At 34.5% G+C, this 20,505-nt stretch overlaps 2 protein-coding genes across 2 annotated transcripts; both read right to left on the bottom strand.

Moving 5' to 3' along the window:
• Positions 1 to 7,547: 7,547 nt before the first annotated feature.
• On the bottom strand, positions 7,548 to 8,327 carry LOC120070332 (dirigent protein 16-like). The gene has a single exon (XM_039022264.1). It carries the CDS (start codon positions 8,319 to 8,321, stop codon positions 7,566 to 7,568), a length of 756 nt encoding a protein of 251 aa, XP_038878192.1. The 5' UTR covers positions 8,322 to 8,327; the 3' UTR covers positions 7,548 to 7,565.
• Positions 8,328 to 9,678: 1,351 nt separating this feature from the next.
• On the bottom strand, positions 9,679 to 13,924 carry LOC120069147 (beta-glucuronosyltransferase GlcAT14B-like). The gene is made up of 5 exons (XM_039020829.1): positions 13,664 to 13,924; positions 11,637 to 12,084; positions 11,471 to 11,546; positions 11,261 to 11,376; positions 9,679 to 10,399 (listed from the first exon to the last, which is right to left on the bottom strand). Exons 1-5 carry the CDS (start codon positions 13,922 to 13,924, stop codon positions 9,882 to 9,884), a joined length of 1,419 nt encoding a protein of 472 aa, XP_038876757.1. The 3' UTR covers positions 9,679 to 9,881.
• Positions 13,925 to 20,505: the final 6,581 nt, after the last annotated feature.

Genomic DNA, 20,505 nt, shown 5'->3' on the forward strand with positions numbered 1-20,505 from the left:
CGGTATCAGAAAAGGGGCGATGGATTGTGCTTAAAACCTAGTCGGCGAAATGATTGCGGAAATCATTCCATATCGGCAATTGTATTAGGAGGGTTTAGACACATGGTAGCAGTGAATTTATAGTCCGATAAACGATAATGTATTGTACAAAAACACTTCTAACTGAAAATAGCTCAGTTAATGATTTGTAATAGGGGAAAAATCCTAAACAGTAGAAGTTTTCTAATATCTGTAATCCTCACACTCCCTTCAGGTGAGAGTGGTGAGCTCGGAGGGGGTGTGACAAAATGATCCCGTGTCAATTCTGAATACAAATATGAGTGATCCCCTTTAAGTATGGTGATGTCAAACATCCATGAGTTTTACGGCGACATGCCCGTAATCTCTAATCAAAACCATCCTTCTACTGTTGCATCTCACATACCAAATATTTCGATTTGATTCTACTACCACAACCTCATAGTGTTTTGTCACGCAGTATTTTTTTACAAGTTGTAATCTTCTTTAGTATCAAAATAACATTTCTTTTATTAAACTAGAATTATCTACACATCTACTCCTTTCTCCAATCTTGTCCCCCGTTCACATGTTTGAATTAGCAAATTTCCCAATCTATTTGTGTGTAACGTACCAACTCAAAGATCATGTTCCCCACTTCTTTCTTTTCCAAATAATTCATCAAGTTCAATATCAATATCTCTGTCTCCATCGTTTCAAGGTTCAAGAATGACTAAATCTTGACGCATCGACGTATTTACTTAAATTTTGAAAATTGTATAGTTTGACAAAAAAAATATGTTAATACGAAAAAGTTTTAAATCAAACAACAATACTTTAAACCCTCTTTTTGTCACAACTTTTAAATTTCAAACAATCTAAACATTTTCTTAAATCGGCTCAAATAAAAAAAATAGTTCTATGAATCAATCCAAATAAAAAAAAAAAAAAAAAAAAAGATCTGTGAATTAGCCCAAATGAAATTCTATGAATCATACACTTAAATAAGCCCAAATAAAATATGAATCATACACTTAGATCAACTCAAATGAAAACAAAATAGTAAATTGCAGAAATTAAATAATAATAATAATAATAATAATAGTAACACTCTCCAAAATAGAAAATTGCGGAAATTAAAAGGTTCAGGAATCCATCAACAACCATTGCAGTTTGGGATTGAAAACCTAAATTGTAACATGAGGTAGGAATTGGCAATTGAAAACGATTTTGATGGATTTGCTTCTTAATTCTATTTTAAGGAAATATCAATAAAATTTTCTTTGTCGATTGATATTTTTTGAAAAATTATACAAATAAAAAATTAAAATCAATTGTTTAAATTATAAAGAAATCAACTTCATGTTTTCTAAACAAGTTATTATATACACAATATTCACATAATTGACAATTTTTTTGTTTGTTTTTGTGATAGTTAAATTTAAATAAAACTTGGGAATGTGTCTTGATTAAAATGCTAGAGGTTGAAGTTTGAATAATAATAATGTCTAAGCTATTATAACATTTGTATTGATTATTGGTTTTATTGTAAGTAAATATTAGGTTGCAAACTGCAGGATCTATAAACTTGAATTTAAAATATGATATTTGAGATATGTTTTAAGTTTGAGTACAGAACAAAGGCCTTTAAAATTTGAAGAATGTATAAATAAAAAGGGAGGTAGAAAACTTGATTAGCATGAAATTGGTCACAGCTCCATGCAGCCAAAGAAAATACAAAAAAAAAAAAAACTTAACAAATGTTCAATTTTACAGAGTAATGAATGTTAGTTCTTTTTGGTACTACACAATTTCATATCAATTAAAGGGAGAAAACATTATCAAAACCTAAGTATTTCTCCAAAGGATTTCATGATGTCAAGATTGCGTACCATAGAAAATTTGATGGTCGACCAAAAAATCTATGAATGCATTTTCATAATTTGAAAAGGCTTAAAGCACTTTACTACCTAAAAGCCATCCAAACTCACTCTTAAAAAGAGTCCACCAAATGGTTTGAAGATAAATTTTCAATAATCCGGAGAAATACTTATATTAAAAAAACGAGTGACTCGATTCCATTTACATTGAGCGAACAATTATTTATTTTAACAAAAAAAAATTTAGTGTATAGTGACTTTTTGTAGTGATCAATGGCCGCTTGGATTGCCTTCTTACGTTCTTCCGTTAACGATAGGTATGATGAACCATAGCTTTGTATGCATCCTTGTTGGAGCACGCCGGAGTGGCTCGGTGATGAAGACTAGCAACATCGAATTTTCAACTGGATTTTTGTGAAGTATTTCTTGATCACCTGCATCCTTCTAACACACGGCGACTTGGAATCACCGCCACGATTCTTCGGCTCTTTTCTGAAGAATCTGGAAATAGAAAAACATTTTTGGTTCGGGAGATCGGTGGTGGTTATGGAGGTAGGGCAGATGGGGTTGTTTTGGGAGGAAGAGCGAGAGGAGCTGCCAGTGGAGTCGCGAGAGGTGGTGGTGGTGACAGATTCGACAGAGGAGAAAGAGTGAAGACCGATGTTGTAACCAAACTTGATAGCGGCCATTATAGAGATGATAATCATCGAAATCATCTTGGCCTCAAATTCAACTATGGACGGAGCTACGGAAAAGGTTGTCGCTGACATAATAATAGGGAGAAAATCAAATAGGGAGAGTGGGATTTTGAGATTGTTTGAATACATTTTTATAGACCAAGAATGGAATGGAGAAAATCATTTCATTCCAAAATTAAACTTATCATCCATTTACGCTTGATTGTCTCGTCTAATTAAATCATACCATATCAATTTGAGGCAATTAAGCTGTAATGTCTCGACTTTTTTAAGGAAAATTTAAGTTAATTATCTCAAGTTATTGAGTTTTAGTTTCATAATCTTTGGAATTTGGAAACAAATTATTACCGTTGAAGAAGTTTTATTGGTTAATGTAGATTATTTGAGCATGAATTTTAAATTAATTGGTCGGGATAATTGAATTATTTGTATAAGAAATTTTGAGTTTTTGTGAAATTTGAAAGGGATAAGGGGAAATTGTGGTTTTATAAGATTTTAACCTCTTTAATTTTGGAACTTGGATCCAATTTAAGTAAAGAATTAGGAAAAGATAATTAGTTTATTTGGAAGTAATTCAAGTATTTAAAAAGATTTGTAAATTTGGATTCGAGTTAATTTAGAAAGTTAGAATTTAATGTTGGGATTTAGAATTTTTTGGAAGGAAGTGATTTAAAGTTGTGAATTTATTTTTAGGTTTATTTAATTAATTGAGGAAGAGGTGAAAGATTTGAGTTTGATATGACATATTTATTAAGGAATATATATAAGAGTTTTGGAATTTAAGAAAAGAAAAAGAAATAATATATCTGACAACCCAAATAACTCGGACTACCCAACCCAAAATGTAAGAGTTGGGTTGGGTTAGTTTTGTTCTTGGGTTAGGTTGGGTTGAATTTTTCTATTTTTGTTGGGTTGGGTTGTGGGTTGGCTAAAAAAAATTTTGGTTGACTCAATCCAACCCGAATTTTATATAGGATATTTGTAATACATAGTATAATAAGAGAAAAAATCTAAAAAGTCAACTGAACGTCGACTTGATGATGCAAAGTCGAGGGGAACCGAGTGCCGAAGAAAACCGGTTTAGGTTTGCCCTCCTTTGTCTTATATTATTGTACACTTTTTTTTAGTCTATTTATTTTCTTTTTCTTCTTCGATTTTTGCTTCTTCCCTTTCTTTTTTCATTTTTTCATTTTATTTTCTTTCTCAATTTTTGCTTCTTCCTTTTTTTTATTTTATTTTATTCTTTCCTTTATCCGATTTTTGTTTCTTTCCTTTATTTTTTTAGTTTCTTTCATTTCTTTCTTTTTCTTTCCTTTACTTTTTATTTTCTTTCATTTCTTTCTTTTTTTACATTTCTTTTTAATTTTAATTTTTTTTTCTGTTTTTGCTTATTCTTTTTTTTTCTTTCTTCAGTTCTTGCTTATTCTTTTTTTATTTTTATTTTCTTCTCTTTCTCTGATTTTTGCTTCTTCCCTTATCTTTTTTTTATTATTTTATTTTCTTTTCTTTCTCCGATTTTTTGCTTCTTCCATTTCTTTTTGTTTTTTTAGTTTTTCTTTCATTTGTGTAGTTTTTTTCTTTTTCTTCTTCTTTTTCTTTTTTTTTCTATTTCTGTTTCTTTCCTTTTTTCAGTTTCTGCTTCTTCTCTTTCTCTTATTTTTTAAATTTTTCTTTCCTTTATTTGAATTTCTTCTTCTTCTTCTTCTTCTTCTTTCATAAGAATTATGAGGCTGGGTTCTATACGTAGGACTTAAAAGTACTCAATTCATAAGTGACTTAACACCAATAAGCCAATCATCAAGTTTGATTATTATAACAACAATAAATATAAATAGCAAATGAAAGTCTATCAATGATAGCCACTAATATTTTCTATCATTGATAGCTTAATCTTTGATTATATTTTCGTAGTTAATAGTCACTTATAGAAATCTATCATTGATAGCCAACTTAGTGAATTTAATTAATAAATTTGAATCTCGAACTAAAATGTAAGTAGAATGCCTAGAAGTTATCTATCACTAATAGCATGTTTATCAGTGGTAGAAGCTATCATCGAAAAGAAAAGGAACTTATAAATGTTTGGGAAGGACAAGAAATGGGCAAAAAGTTGTTCAGTGGCTATGATTGATAGAAGCTACTATTGATAGCATGTTATCGGTGATAGAAGCTACCACTGATAGCACGTTATCGGTGATAGAGAACTATCACTGATAGCATGATATCAGTGAGATCATTAATAGCATCTTATTAGTGATTATCAATGAAATAAGCTATCACTGATAACCACAGTATGAGTGATGTTAGTGGTATCGGTGATAAAACTTAGGTGATATCTATATATCGAGTTTCTTTCAAAGGTGATAACTAGTTATAGAAGTGTATCATTGATAGCCTTAAGTGTTAATATTTCAAGGTTGATTCTAATTAATGAAAGTCTATCAGTGATAACGATTGATAACTGCTATCAGTGATAGTCATGATAAAAGATTATTAGTGATAACTACCATGGTAATCAAAGTTGTTGGTCTTCTTTCAAAGTTGATCACTATTTATAAATATATCATTGATAGCCACTGATAGCCTTAAGTAGTAATATTTCAACGTTGATTCCAATTGATGAAAGTGAATCAATGATAGCTACTAATAATTGATAGCAAACTAAAAGTTAATATTTCAATATTGTATTAATTTTTCTAAAATTGAAAGCTATCGTTGATAGTAACTATCATCGATAGCAATTGATAGAAGCTATCAGCGATAATAGCTGATAGCAATTATCAATGGTTATTAGTGATAGTTGCTATCAGTGATAACTTTTAATTTGAGAAAACCGAGAAGAAGCGAACAAAATGGTGGCTAGGCATGGGTTTTTTAGTCTTTTACCATTTTTTGATCTATATATGCAATTATTTTATCCTTGTATACGTATTCTATTATTTTGGGTTTGAATTCTATTCATGCAACTAGCCATTTTATATATATATATATATTCTTCTTTGTTTAAAGTTTGATTTCGTTGTATTGATTAATTTTTTAATTTTTAATATTTTTCTTTTAAAATTGTTATGATATTTGTCTTTGTTTAACGTTTACAATAAATATCATAGATATTTAGTATTTAGCATCTTATTTTATGAGATATTAGTTATTAGTCATGTGTTTTATATAAATTTATATATTTTTCATTAAAAAAAAAAATTAAAACCTGACAACCCAACCCAACCCAACCCGAATTTTAAGGGTTGGGTTGGGTTGAAAACTTTATTTGGGTCATTTCGGTAGCCAATCAAACCAACATGAAATTTCGGGGTGATCCAAAAAATACCCTCAACCCAACCCAACTCAACCCATGTACGCCCCTAATATATATATATATATATAGTCTATGTATTTGTGTGATGGAGAATTAAAAAGAAAAGAAATATGGAATTTTCAAATCCCCATTTTCTCATTTTCTCTTTTGTTTAGACGAACTTCGGTTGTCGCACCACTAACGTCCACATCCTTTCCTCCGTCAAGTTGCAATCGCATCGTTCCGACCTTCATGTCGCTGAATCTGCTCGTCATTGGTTCTCCTCTCTTCCAGTCGTTGTCCTCTGTCAAACGCCGTCGTGAGGTTCGTAGTTTTGGGATAAGATCTAAATGATTTTCATGGTTTTGTTAAGGATCTTGAATACCCAATAAATAACGGGTTTAATTATCATTTCAAACGTGATTTTGGAGGTTGAATTTGAAAGTTTGAAGGAGTTTAAAAGGTCATTAGCGTGCTGTCAAGTAGAGTTAAGGTGATTTCGGCAAGAATTTTTGTAAGATTTGGGGCTTTGTGACTTGTTCAGTTCGAATGTAATTTATACGAATTAAGTTATTGAGTTTTGTTGCTGATTTTGACGTGATTAAACGCTTAGGTGTGAACGTAAAGGTTAAATTTTATTTTGGTTTATGTACTAGGATTTAATTCAAAGATTGTGGAGATTAGAAAGATTTAGTTGCTCAAATATTTGGCTCGATTAAGAATTAAAGAATTTCACAAAGATTTAATTGCTTTTTGGCTCAACCTAATATCAAAGTAAATAATCTTACTACTGAAATTGCTTACGGGCTAGACACTAGATATATGTCAGCATGATAGATGAAAATTATGATAGAACGATAGCATGATAGATGGATAGTATAGTATGACCGATATATGTTCTTGTATGAGAATCTCAAAGATTTATTTGTGCACATAGATACTTGCATGCTAGTAAGAGGTGATACATGACTCACTGAGGTTGCATTTGATATGAGGATATTGAGGCAAATATGCATGTTGTATAGCTATGATGTTGAGGTGTATATGTATGTTATGAAACCATATTGTGATAATTGTGATATTGAGGCTGTGATAGTGTCTTTACTAATTAGTTAGATGCCCACTATGTATTGTGTTTCCTTCAAGATTCACTAGATATTGTGTTTTCTTCGGGATTCACCAGATTGTGTTTCCTTCGGGATTCACCGGATATTGTGTTTCCTTTGGGATTCACCAGATTGTGTTTCATACCAGATATTGTGTTTCCTTCAGGATTCACCAGGGGTTGTGTTTCCTTCAGGATTCACCAACTGTTTTGGGTTTCAAGTTTTCAGCATCATTCTTTTCGGTGAAGCTATATACCTCTTATCCACCTTGTAAATTTGTTTCGTTCTTTTGATGCTGCTTTTAACTATGTTTATTACCCGGAATGTTATATCACGAGCATGTCTCTAACTAATTACATTTGATATGATATTTCTTTTTTTTCTTTTTTTTTTTTTAAGTTTATCATCAAATTCAAATAAATTCAGTCATGACATGATCACAACAGAATTACAACTGAGAAATATATAAAGTTCATAAAACTAGATTATACTCTTTTGACTTGCAGCTGCATTTAACAGAAACTACAGACCCTGGTTGCATTCATCACCACACATATATTACGTTGTTCTTTGTTCACCATATTGGTTTTCAGTAGCTTAGATGTACAAGGACCCTCAGCAATGTTTCTGCTCCATCTGTGACGTGCTGGCCAGGAGGAATGAGCGACCGCATCTCTGCAATCCCACGTGCGTTCTTGAACTTGCCAGTTCCTCCAGTCACTGACAAATGTGACGAGGGGCTACCAATCCTGAATACTCCATAGAAGTTGAGACTGTCCCCATATTCTCCTCCTTCGAGCATGGCTGTAAATGCCATCATCTGCGTAGTTCCATCAGCTGAGCTAGCCACATACACCCCTTGTGCTTGGCCAATTGATTGTGAGCCCAACTCTGGCGCGGTGGTCAAGATGTCATCGATGACGGTAATGGTTCCGAAGCCTAGCCCCAAGCCATCTGGTCCCAATTGGGTTTGGGGGATATTTTGTGGGTTGGGATTTCCAGCAAAAGCGGTGCCAGACAAGCCAGTCCCTAGAGGGATCCCATTGATGCCATTCACAGTAGGGAGAGCACCATTGGCATTTGGGATTGCTACACCACCGTCTGGGGGAAGGAAGCCTATAGGTGTTGCAAAGGGTACTTGACCAGTGTATATGTTCCCCAGCAGGCCAGTAATCGGTCTCGCGGTTGGGCTGCCACCGCCGAGAATGTCGTGCATATAAAATTCAAGGACCGGTTCGTGTCCCCCAGTATTGGCAGTGACAGCTGCAGACTTGGACGCCACAAAATGCACCACGATGATTACCGTCGCAAGGAAGGCGGGAAAAGATGATTGCCCGATGAACATGTTGATTGTTGCAGAGTCAGGTATGAAGAACTTCTCTTGCTGGTTTGTAGAACTCAGAAGATTATAATTCTTGTGGTGATATGCAAATGAGTAGAAATTCTTCTCTTTATATGGTGCTGAAAATATTAGATCAATTTGGATTTTGGAGTTGGTATGAACCACTAAATTAAATGGTGAAGTTGTTGGATTCTGTTCTTGAAGACATGCATGCTGTTTTTGTTTCATCACATCAAGTTTATCTTCTTTCATTGACATTATTTTTTAGCCTTGACAATAGGTAAGGGATTTTGATAAATCAGTTATTGGAATTAGCTATAGTTGAGTAGGTAGGGTGCAGTGTGCAGGGTATAACCAAACCCAATACATCTTGTTAGATAATAAATATTAAAGCATATAATTTGGCAGTTGAATTTCCAGTGATATATTTGATCTGTTCCACTTTGATTTCCCTTCTTAATTTTTGCAATAGCAATTTTTTTTTTTTTTTTTTTGGAGTTTTCTGACGTTCTTCAGATCGCACAAGATCGAGTTCTTCTACACCCTATGGCAAAGTCAATGCATTGGAAGACCTAACGTAAAATATATGAGTAAATTGGCCTAACGTATGTTTTTGCAATTACCCTATTATAAATTACATCAAAATCTAAATTTGGTCCCTATAGTATGGATAAAGTTAAAAGTTAGTCCATATGACTTTAAAATTTAGAATTTAGTTTCTATGATTTAATATAAATTCATATATAGGCCATATGGTTTGTTAAATCCTCTTGAATAGTCTCTACCATAGGATCTATTTATGAAGCTTTTTATCAAATTATATGAGTAAATTCTAATTAGAAACCATAAAACCTCTAGGGACAAAAGTTTCAATTTATCACATACGTTACATAATATTACAAAATAATAATTATATAATCTTTTAACATAAAACCATATTCATAAATAAATTATTATTAGTTTATTGTCAACTAGTATTTACTAGGTAACTACAAGTAGTTTACAATTTTTTAAATTAGAATTTCATTTCTTAATTTTGCTACCAAACACATATCTAAAAACAAGAAATACAACTATGCTTTCATTTACTCCATTGTTTTCAAATTTATGTTTTTAGATTCTCTACCAAACAAGTCCTAAGTTTTCAATTTTTTTAAAATTAACCAAATTATTAAACTTGAAATTATAAGTTCAAAACCCATTAGACATAACATTCAAAACTTATATCTAATAGATTAATTCATTTTTAAAAATTACAAAATTCTGAAAGACAACCAAATAGATGCTTTTGTTCAATGAGTAAACTTTAATTTCCTTTCACCAACGCTTAATTAGGTATATGTCCCTAACCCAACGGTCAAAAGTTACAATATTTCACATGTTAGTTGAACTCAAATATATATATCTATATATATACATACCCGTCCGCTTGATGTTAACAACTAAATGACCTAAAAGCTTGCTGAAGGCTAAAGAATCAATCAAGATGACAAATTCCACTACCTCGATTTGCAGCCATTTTTTCCCTTCTGTTTTCTTTTGGGGATGTTCAATTGTTAAGAATCATTCAACAACTACACACCTGTTCAATCTAAACGTACCATTTGAAAGCAATCCAACAATTCGTTTTTCAAGTCTTCTTGCTCCTAAACCTGGCCTAATTACATCTGCATCTCCCCAGACCAAACATGTATCATTTCCAAGCTCCCCCAAGCACCACCCACCAGGCACAGTATGTCCGGGGCCACGATTCAAGATCTCATTATCAATACGATTGAGGACTGGGTCGTTCAACTTAAATCTTGTGGCGAAGGCTGCTCCACTCTCAATCATGAGATCAAAATCAGAGGGGCCGAGGACTTGGGGTTGTTCTTTAGGTGGCTTATCAAATATGGCAAATAGTAAATTATCATTAAGGACTGTCTTGTTGAACTGACGAGAATTACAGAGGACAGTTGGAAAATAGTTCAAGTGGCCAGATTGAGTATTCGAGAAGTACATCAATAGAGTTCTTGGAAGATTATCCGTTCCAAGAATGCAGAACTCGACAACATTTCGACTTAAAATAGAAATAGATGAACCTGCAGAAAAATTGGTTTTAGTATTGGATAACATGATATGAGAAGATAGACAATTGCCAAAGAAAATCCCTCTCTTGCTTTCCCTATCAAATGAAAATATAGACTATCCCCACAAGTTCATCTCTTCCTCTCACTCACACACACTCTGATAGAAAGACAGGCAATACTAATTGAGATACTAAAACACATACATACACAGCATCAAAATGGAAAACGAATCACACAAGGATGGCATTTCCAAGTCGAGGGAATCACCATTTTTCGGTTAGGAATTACAAAAACAGTTTTTAATTCACCAAAAAAAGAAGAAAAAGATGGACGATGTGTTCAACAACATGTGAGGTAGAGATATGAACCTATGATCTCTTAGTCAGGACAATGTCTTGACTTGTTGAGCAATGTTCAAGTTGGCAAATGAAGAATGATGGGTGAAATGTGGGTTGGGAGACCTGAATCTCCGATCTCTAGGTTGAGCACCTATGTCCTAACAAGAGCTATGGTCAATAACAGAGCCCCCACCATAAAACTATAAAACTAAAATCACATATAGACAGCTTCCCAATAACAGAGCCCCCACCATATACAAAACTATAGACATATAGTGTACATAAGAGTGTTGTTGAGAGCAAATCCAGTATTTATAAACAATACCAATGAACTTAATAGACTTCTTGGAATGAAACCAGAAGCCCCATCTTCTAAACATCTACAGTTTGCAATATCTTAACTTTATAACTAATATTGCACCATCCCAAGACCCAAGGTAGACCCATTATCCAGAAGCTATTGAAGCTCCACAGATAATCATTAAACTGAAGATGCAAGCAATCATTCAAAAGGTTAGGAAAGATGAAGGCCTACCTGAAAACAAGTGAAACGCATTAGGCAATTCCCTCTTCTGGGTGGCATAGAACATGGCAGTTTTCTCAGAAAGATAAAGCCCAGGATCAACAATTATTGGCTTCAATTTCCTAGCCCTTTCATCAACACACAAGAACAAGAGTTGGCAGTTCAGAAAAAATACGTTACAACTTAAGAAAGCATTGAATTTTGAAAGAGTGATGATCTTACTCTCTCCACCCAATGTAACTCGAATGCGTTACGAAGTTCATATCCTTAGGCAGAAATGACAGAATGTGAAGAAGATCTAAAGAACCCACAGAATAACACTCAATAAACAACATCCTCAAAAAAGGGGGAAAAGTCCATACCAGATGAAAATTTCCAGAAAACATACCGTCTTGCGTGACAAGTGGGTAATCATCGGCGGAGAGACGAATAAACCAATCCCAATTCGGCGACAAGTGGAGGAGCAGCGAAGCACCGTGAAGCGTCGAAGAAATTGCGGAGGAGCCTTTGAGATACACAAAATCAGCCTTACCAATTACATCGACATTCTGAGCAGCTCTGAAAATGGGAACAGATTCGACGGCGAGGGAAAGAGAATCGCGCTCCGTTTGAGGAGCGGAGAGATCAAGGTGAAGAAGATAGTGGTTCCTAGGATGATAAACGGCGAGAAGAAGGCGAAGAATCCGATCGAAATCGCCATTGGATCCGGAAATGAGATAAGCGATAGAAGGGGGAGTGGGATCGGAAGAAGCATTGCTGCTATGGAAGACAGTCCGATGGGCCTGGCGGGTGGGGAAGAGGAAAGGGTCGGGTTTGGGGCGGCGTGGGAGGGCGGCNCCCCACAAGTTCATCTCTTCCTCTCACTCACACACACTCTGATAGAAAGACAGGCAATACTAATTGAGATACTAAAACACATACATACACAGCATCAAAATGGAAAACGAATCACACAAGGATGGCATTTCCAAGTCGAGGGAATCACCATTTTTCGGTTAGGAATTACAAAAACAGTTTTTAATTCACCAAAAAAAGAAGAAAAAGATGCACGATGTGTTCAACAACATGTGAGGTAGAGATATGAACCTATGATCTCTTAGTCAGGACAATGTCTTGACTTGTTGAGCAATGTTCAAGTTGGCAAATGAAGAATGATGGGTGAAATGTGGGTTGGGAGACCTGAATCTCCGATCTCTAGGTTGAGCACCTATGTCCTAACAAGAGCTATGGTCAATAACAGAGCCCCCACCATAAAACTATAAAACTAAAATCACATATAGACAGCTTCCCAATAACAGAGCCCCCACCATATACAAAACTATAGACATATAGTGTACATAAGAGTGTTGTTGAGAGCAAATCCAGTATTTATAAACAATACCAATGAACTTAATAGACTTCTTGGAATGAAACCAGAAGCCCCATCTTCTAAACATCTACAGTTTGCAATATCTTAACTTTATAACTAATATTGCACCATCCCAAGACCCAAGGTAGACCCATTATCCAGAAGCTATTGAAGCTCCACAGATAATCATTAAACTGAAGATGCAAGCAATCATTCAAAAGGTTAGGAAAGATGAAGGCCTACCTGAAAACAAGTGAAACGCATTAGGCAATTCCCTCTTCTGGGTGGCATAGAACATGGCAGTTTTCTCAGAAAGATAAAGCCCAGGATCAACAATTATTGGCTTCAATTTCCTAGCCCTTTCATCAACACACAAGAACAAGAGTTGGCAGTTCAGAAAAAATACGTTACAACTTAAGAAAGCATTGAATTTTGAAAGAGTGATGATCTTACTCTCTCCACCCAATGTAACTCGAATGCGTTACGAAGTTCATATCCTTAGGCAGAAATGACAGAATGTGAAGAAGATCTAAAGAACCCACAGAATAACACTCAATAAACAACATCCTCAAAAAAGGGGGAAAAGTCCATACCAGATGAAAATTTCCAGAAAACATACCGTCTTGCGTGACAAGTGGGTAATCATCGGCGGAGAGACGAATAAACCAATCCCAATTCGGCGACAAGTGGAGGAGCAGCGAAGCACCGTGAAGCGTCGAAGAAATTGCGGAGGAGCCTTTGAGATACACAAAATCAGCCTTACCAATTACATCGACATTCTGAGCAGCTCTGAAAATGGGAACAGATTCGACGGCGAGGGAAAGAGAATCGCGCTCCGTTTGAGGAGCGGAGAGATCAAGGTGAAGAAGATAGTGGTTCCTAGGATGATAAACGGCGAGAAGAAGGCGAAGAATCCGATCGAAATCGCCATTGGATCCGGAAATGAGATAAGCGATAGAAGGGGGAGTGGGATCGGAAGAAGCATTGCTGCTATGGAAGACAGTCCGATGGGCCTGGCGGGTGGGGAAGAGGAAAGGGTCGGGTTTGGGGCGGCGTGGGAGGGCGGCAGAGGAGAAGTGGGCGGAGGAGGAGATGGAGAGGAAGAAGATAAGGGAGAAGAGGGCGGTGGCGAGGATGATGGAGAGAGTGGTTTTGGAGTCTTTGAGGGCGACGGCGGCGGGGGAGGGGGCGGCAAACGGCGGCGCCGGAGAGGATTGCATTTTTTTGGGGCGAGAAAGAGTGGAAGTGGTGGTGGTGGTTATCAGTTTCTTCAGTTGTGAGTTAGGCTGCCGCTCAGCTAAAGCTGATGGGGATGTAGTCACTCCCATTTTCTTTTTTTTTATTTTAGAATGATAATTTAAATAAAAAAAATTAATCTTATAAATCTTTTTAAATTTTAATTTCGAAATAACATATTTTTTAAATAAGATTTTAACAGGCCATTTTTTTAAGTACCAAATTTTAACGGGTCATTAGACAACTTCGTTGGGAAGAATTCTTAGTATCTCACCTTGTTTTTTTTCTAACAATGATCTGCAAAGATCGAACTATCAACTTTTAAGATTATATTAACGATAATTAAAGCTATTTTTTTCTCTTTCGAATAAAGGTTATTGTGTTTTGACTCCATTAAAATTGTCTATTAAACTTTCTAATATATTTAATAATTTTTTTAATATTTTTTAAATATCATATTTATGAAAAATATAAGAATTTGATGTCATAAATTTATAACCAATTTAAACATAACTTAATTAATTGAGGTATATTTTGTGCTTTGATTAGTTTAGTAAGGTTAATGAAAAATAGCACATTGACTAGTTTGATTCACAATTTTTTTTTTTAATGGAGATAGTAATTGAATTGATGTCTATTAATTTATTTCATTGACGGTTTTTGAAATATATGGAGGATAGTTAGCTTCAAATGGAAGTGATAGGCTTTTTTTTCTTTCTTTCTTTTTTGATACTAAAATGAAGGGATAGGATTTATAAGTAAGATTTAGATTGTTGATGTCAAATTTTAGCGAGGAAAAATACACCTCAACTTCATGCGACATCAACAATAAATAAGAGAGAACCTACAAAATAAAAAGAGTTTTATGCTTAAGTCAATAAGATAATTATAGAATAGAGATTAAGTCATAAGTTCTTAGTTCCATTGTGTGGAACCATAAGAGTATATGTAGGGAAAATGAGATAGAATTTAGGGTAATTGCAATTGGTAGCATTTTAGGAACAATAGCCAAGTGTATAACATCATTTAAAAAAATTGCAAATATAGACAAGTCTATCAGCGATAGACTTATGTCATTGATAGACTCTCAAGTCCATCAGTAATAGACTTCTATCGTTGATAGATTCTTACAAGTGATATGATCTATCATTCCTACCAATAATATGGTCTATCACTGATAGACTGTTTAAATTTGATCATATTTACAATTTTTTTTTTTTACATATGTTATATTTACCAATACTTTGGATCTAATGTCTATATTTACAATTGTCCCTAAAATTTTATCTTTTCTCTTTATGATAAGGACCATGTGGATCTTTTCGATCCTAATATGTTAAGATTAAATATGATTAGATAAATTCATCTTATCTACTATTTTTCTTTCATTGTCATGTTAGAGATCTACAATGGACAGAACGCGTGCGAGCCTTACTTGGGCCAAGGTCGACCGATGCAACATTCTTGTCAGGCCCGCTGGGGTTAAATCTCTCTAAGGCTTTGGTTATGTTGGGTCTTTTGGCATTTTGAACTCTCATCAGGGACTCAACCTCGACTCTGAGCCCAAATCTTTTCTCAGGCCTGCTCTTTCATCCATCTATTGCTTTCCTTTTATGTTTTTGCCCTTGGTTCTATAATCTACCCATAACATTAATAATTAGTCAAAAAGAACTCAACTGAATTGACAGGTTTAAATCTCCCCCCTTATCAATACTAAAAAATTAAAATTAAAATTTTGTATAGTAGATCTATATCTCTTTTAAAAAAAAATTAAAGAACTAAATTTGTAATGCTGAAAATTAAAAAAATCTTAACTTGAAAAAGTATTACATACCATCAATAAAGTATTAAAATATCGATGTCGATATACATTTCAATTTTATGGATATATCAATAAAATATTGATATTAATGGATACTTTTGTAAATCACGAAATTTATAAAAATTATTTAGATTAATAATTAAAATATTTTTATTCATAAATATTGTTATTAGTAATTTTATTTATATGGAACTAAATGGATGACATTTTATAGATTTTACAAACTTTTATACTAAGATGTAGAAAACGACGGATATTGAGGTTAAACTCTTCTATTTATGAATATTTGAATGGATATTTTCATCCTTCCTCTCCATCAATATTCATACGATAAATATTTTTCTCTTTATTTCACAGTTTACGAAGGACCTTTAATATTAATATTGTTGTTTTCAAAACTTATTAGAGAAATATTGTTGTTTTGAAACTTATTAGAGAAATATTGTTGTTTTGGGAGTTCGGGGCTAGAGGTCGAACGTTGAGAACTCGACTAATGTGGAGGTTGAACGTTGATAACTCGACGAACAAAGAAAAACTTGGAAACAATACATAGGTCGAAACTTCAACCCTCAACAAGGGAAATCTCGTGAATCTCGCTTAGGTTGTCGAAGGTTGAAGTTTCGACACACATCCACCCTCGAGATTGTAGGTTTATTACTTTTCTTTTTCCCTCATAGAGGAAATAAAGTAATGAGATGGTATACTATATGTATCTGTGTACTCGAGCTGCTTCTAACAACCTATGCATTTTGTTATCATTTCGAATTAGATAAAGGCTTGTGGGATTGGCGTGAGGGGGTAGGGATGGCTATATTTCTGGGAGCGAACTCTAGGCGAATATGAAGTGCATGGATACAAGTTATGCCTTGGAATGAAAGACAATTCCGAATTAGCTTTGTCTACGAACAAAATTTTGTATATTAGGTTGTCGAAGGTTACACACATGTCGAAACTTCAAAGCGATTAAGGAGATAAGTGGGCTGAAGCGAATTAAAGAGAGAACGAGATTCAAAGCGAGATAGTAGGAGAAAGCGAGATGTTGAACGAGATTTTAAGAGAGAGCGAGATTCAAAGCAAGAATGTTGAAGAGAGCGATATTTAGTTTATATTGACTAATCTGACTAACATTGAATTTGGTAAAATGAAATGGTTGAATAATTGAAAAATGAGATTATTCAGGAATATACATTGAATGCTAAGACTACACATTGAGTTTCTGGTAGTAGTTCCATAATCAAAAAAGTGTTTGTGATTGTTCCATAAGAAATGAAAGCTAGTAATCATTGATGGAAAAATAACAACAATAACAGAGAGAGCAAGATATCGAGAGAGAGCGAGATCTTAGGAGATAGCGAGATCTTAGGAGAGAGCGAGAGTGAGAGAGCAAGATCTTAGGAGAGAGCGAGACTAAGAGAGTGAGATTTTAGGAGAGAGCGAGAGTCTTCACTTTATTTGAACTTTCCATAGAAATATATATTAAAAAAAAAAGAGAGAGAAAAAAAAGCTAATAATCATACTATAATTGAATAATCATCAGACTATATTTGAATATATTATATTATTATACTATAATTGAATAATCATTAGACAACAAATTGAATATCTTAGATTATTATACTATAATTGAATAATCATTAGACAAGAAATTGAATATTTTAGATTATTATACTATAATTGAATAATCATTAGACAATAAATTGAATAAATTGAATATATTAGATTATTATACTATAAATTGAATATATTAGATTATTATATTGATTATAAAAAAAAATGAATACAATCTGGAGCCCGTCTTAGTAACGAAGGACACTTCCTTCGATTATGTTCTAACTAGTTACAAAATCCACATCGTTGTCGAGTGACTAGTTATGTCCAATTCATCTCGTTGTGATAACGTGAACTTTTCGGTCTACCAGGTCTTCTCAACAACGATGGATCAGGATGTAAGACGGGCATATTAGGGTGTGTGATCTAGTAATTTTCATGCGATACAGGTTAAAATTGAGAAAAGTAACATTCAACATACGTTGACAATTTGTAGTAGTCCTTAATAAAATCTTCGTAGTTCATGTTAAAATGTGAGCAAACGGCCATAAAATGCGAGCATGGAATGCCGAACGCTTGCCACTTATTACATGAACAGTACCACTCGGTATGATGGCTTGTTCAAGATCACTAAGTATGAAACACTTGAGAGAAATTGTAACACACGAAGAGGTGTGTTTAATTTTAGATTGACATGCTGGTATAATTGCAGCAGTGAACAATCCAACAAATGGTTGGATGGGACTGAAATGTCACCATCGTTTTTGCTTACGACATATCGTCAACAACTTCAATAAAAAGTATAAATTTAATTCATTGAAAAATTACGTTTATCGTGCCAGGTGTCAGTTTCAAATTCAAAAGTTCAATAAAGCAATTGAAGATATCAAATGAATAAATCGGAGTTGTCTAGGTTTATTTTACAACATTAGTTTAGAGCAATGGACTCAAGCACATGATGGAGGATTCAGATATGGGTGGATGACGACAATCTATCAGATTGCATAAATGGAGTCCTCAAAGGAGCTCGAATGTTGCCTATAAATGCTCTTGCTCAGATAACATTCTTCAAATGGTTAGGAACACAATTTCGTGAGCTCACAGATGATGCAGACGAGGAAACCGTCATAAGATATGCACGAGTTTTTCTAGTCGTGCGCCCTCGCGAAGCGGATTCGGTACAGATGATGGGTGGAAGTCTGTTTTCAGATAAATCAAGTAATTTTGTTCATTTGATGTTCCTGCCATTGTTAGCTAATCTTCATGATGCGGGGCGGTATTCGTGGGGTGGAGCATGCTTGGCATGGTTGTATATACAACTATGCAAAGCAACAAGACCTGAGGTTCGAGAGATAGCTGGGCCTCTCATACTTTTGCAACTATGGGCTTGGGATCGATTTCCAACAATGGCTCCACAGTTACATCATGTTAATGATACTCAGTTAGTTGGACGAGCTTACGGTTCTCGGTATGTTGTTTTAATTCAATTTAATTTTTATATCACTGATCTAGTTAATTTACATTCTAAATTATCAATTAAAAAATTTAGGTGGAGAGACAAAATTTGTGTAACTAGGACAACCACACATGTAGTCAACCAGTATAGATACGTGTTTGACCTGCTTCAACCTGAACAGGTACATTACACTAAATCTAATTGATTATTTTATTCACATTTTTATTGTATTTGTCTTTAATGTTCTCTAATACAATATTTTGTATTTTAGGTTATTTAGGAGCCGTACAAAATTATTGTGCATACTTTGCCTAATTTTTGTACGAATGGTCAAAACATATGGCAGACAATGAGTCATCTCATAAGTTTTTACATTGGTGAGTGACATCTTCTTGACAGGGTGATGAGACAATTCGGTTTTCAGCAGGATAACTCATCGCCTTATAATACTGAACCCGTACTGCATGATATTGACCTAAAGACTGGAGATTGGTCCGAAAAAGTTGCACATTTGGTAGTGCGATGGCACTATCGTGCAGAGTTTATTGCAGTGGAGGTTTCTCTTGAATAGTTTGACACAAATGTCACTCCAGAATATATTCATTGGTATAATAATATCACAAGACGCTATGTCACTCGTCCGGGAGTATCTGTGGGTCATCTGGTAAATGAATAAATATTATCTATTTTTTAATTTAAATTTATTTTAAATATTGTCTAATTGTTTTATAATTCACAGATATCGAACAACAGTAAACTCCGTGAGGTTGCGAATGATCCGAACCAAGTTCTTGCTATATGTAGTGACAACCAAAGCTACATGAAGGAAATTCATTATATGTACGATATACCTATTGTTCCTCCATCAGCTCCTAGACGTAGAGGACCTGTTCGGAAAGGATGAGTTTGATGAGGTTGCACATAATGTGGAAGAGTTGCCCCCTATGACGCAGACGCAGAGTCAAACTTATTATGCTAGTCCAATGATGATGATGCCAGCATTTTGGTTCAGGACATTATGACTTAGAGGCTGGTCCTTCGTCTTCATACGTGCATGGACATGGTCGGGGTCGTGGAGAGCATAGTGAATACTTATATTATGAAGCACCTGCAGAGGTACCAGAGCAACATTAAGAATAACTTGGGCAACCTCAAGTTCGAAGTCGACAACGACAACCAGCTCGAAATCGACGACGTTCGCCTTGTGGGACACATTGATTTTTGTAATTATTTTTATATAAATGAGATATTTAATTTACATTTTTTTAAATTTTTATGAGTTATTATTTTTTTTTAAAAATGTATTTTTTTTAGAGTTTAAATAAAATGATAAAATATTTTTAGAAATTGTTTTTATAAAATGAAAAATTAAAAAAAAGAAAGAAAGAAAGGATTAGAAATAATAAGGTGGAATGTGTAATAATTAAAAAGGAAAAAAAGGGGAAATTTGTACGGTATTCTCGCTCTCTATCAAAATCTCGCTATCTCGCTCTCTATCAAAATCTTGCTATCTCGTCCTCGCTCACGCCCACGCCCTCGCTCACACTCACGGCCACGCCCTCACCCTCGCTTTCGCCCTCGCCCTTGTTTTCGCTCACGTCCTCGCTCTCGCTCACGCCCTCGCTCTCGCTCTCGTTCTCGTTCTCGCTCTCGCTCACGCCCTCACCCTCGCTCACGCCTACGCCCACGCTCTCACTCAAAATCCCGCTCTTGCTCTCGCCCAAAATCCCGCTCTCGAATTTGATTGGGAAGTTCAGTGGCAAAAAGAAGGAGATTCATTAGCTCGTTATTTAGTCAGATTTGTTGAGATGACAGAATCCGTAAAAATTATTCAAAGTTTTGGAAGG

Source organism: Benincasa hispida, chromosome 1, assembly GCF_009727055.1.
Source record: "Benincasa hispida cultivar B227 chromosome 1, ASM972705v1, whole genome shotgun sequence".
Lineage (NCBI taxonomy): Eukaryota > Viridiplantae > Streptophyta > Magnoliopsida > Cucurbitales > Cucurbitaceae > Benincasa > Benincasa hispida.

Coding starts and splice junctions, on each gene's coding strand:
- LOC120069147 (XM_039020829.1), bottom strand. CDS start 13,924: ATGGGAGTGACTACATCCCCATCAGCTTTAGCTGAGCGGCAGCCTAAC. Junction 11,377..11,470: donor AGTTACATTGGGTGGAGAGA/GTAAGATCATCA, acceptor TGTTGATGAAAG/GGCTAGGAAATTGAAGCCAA. Junction 10,400..11,260: donor TGCGTTTCACTTGTTTTCAG/GTAGGCCTTCAT, acceptor ATTTTTCTGCAG/GTTCATCTATTTCTATTTTA.
- LOC120070332 (XM_039022264.1), bottom strand. CDS start 8,321: ATGTTCATCGGGCAATCATCTTTTCCCGCCTTCCTTGCGACGGTAATC.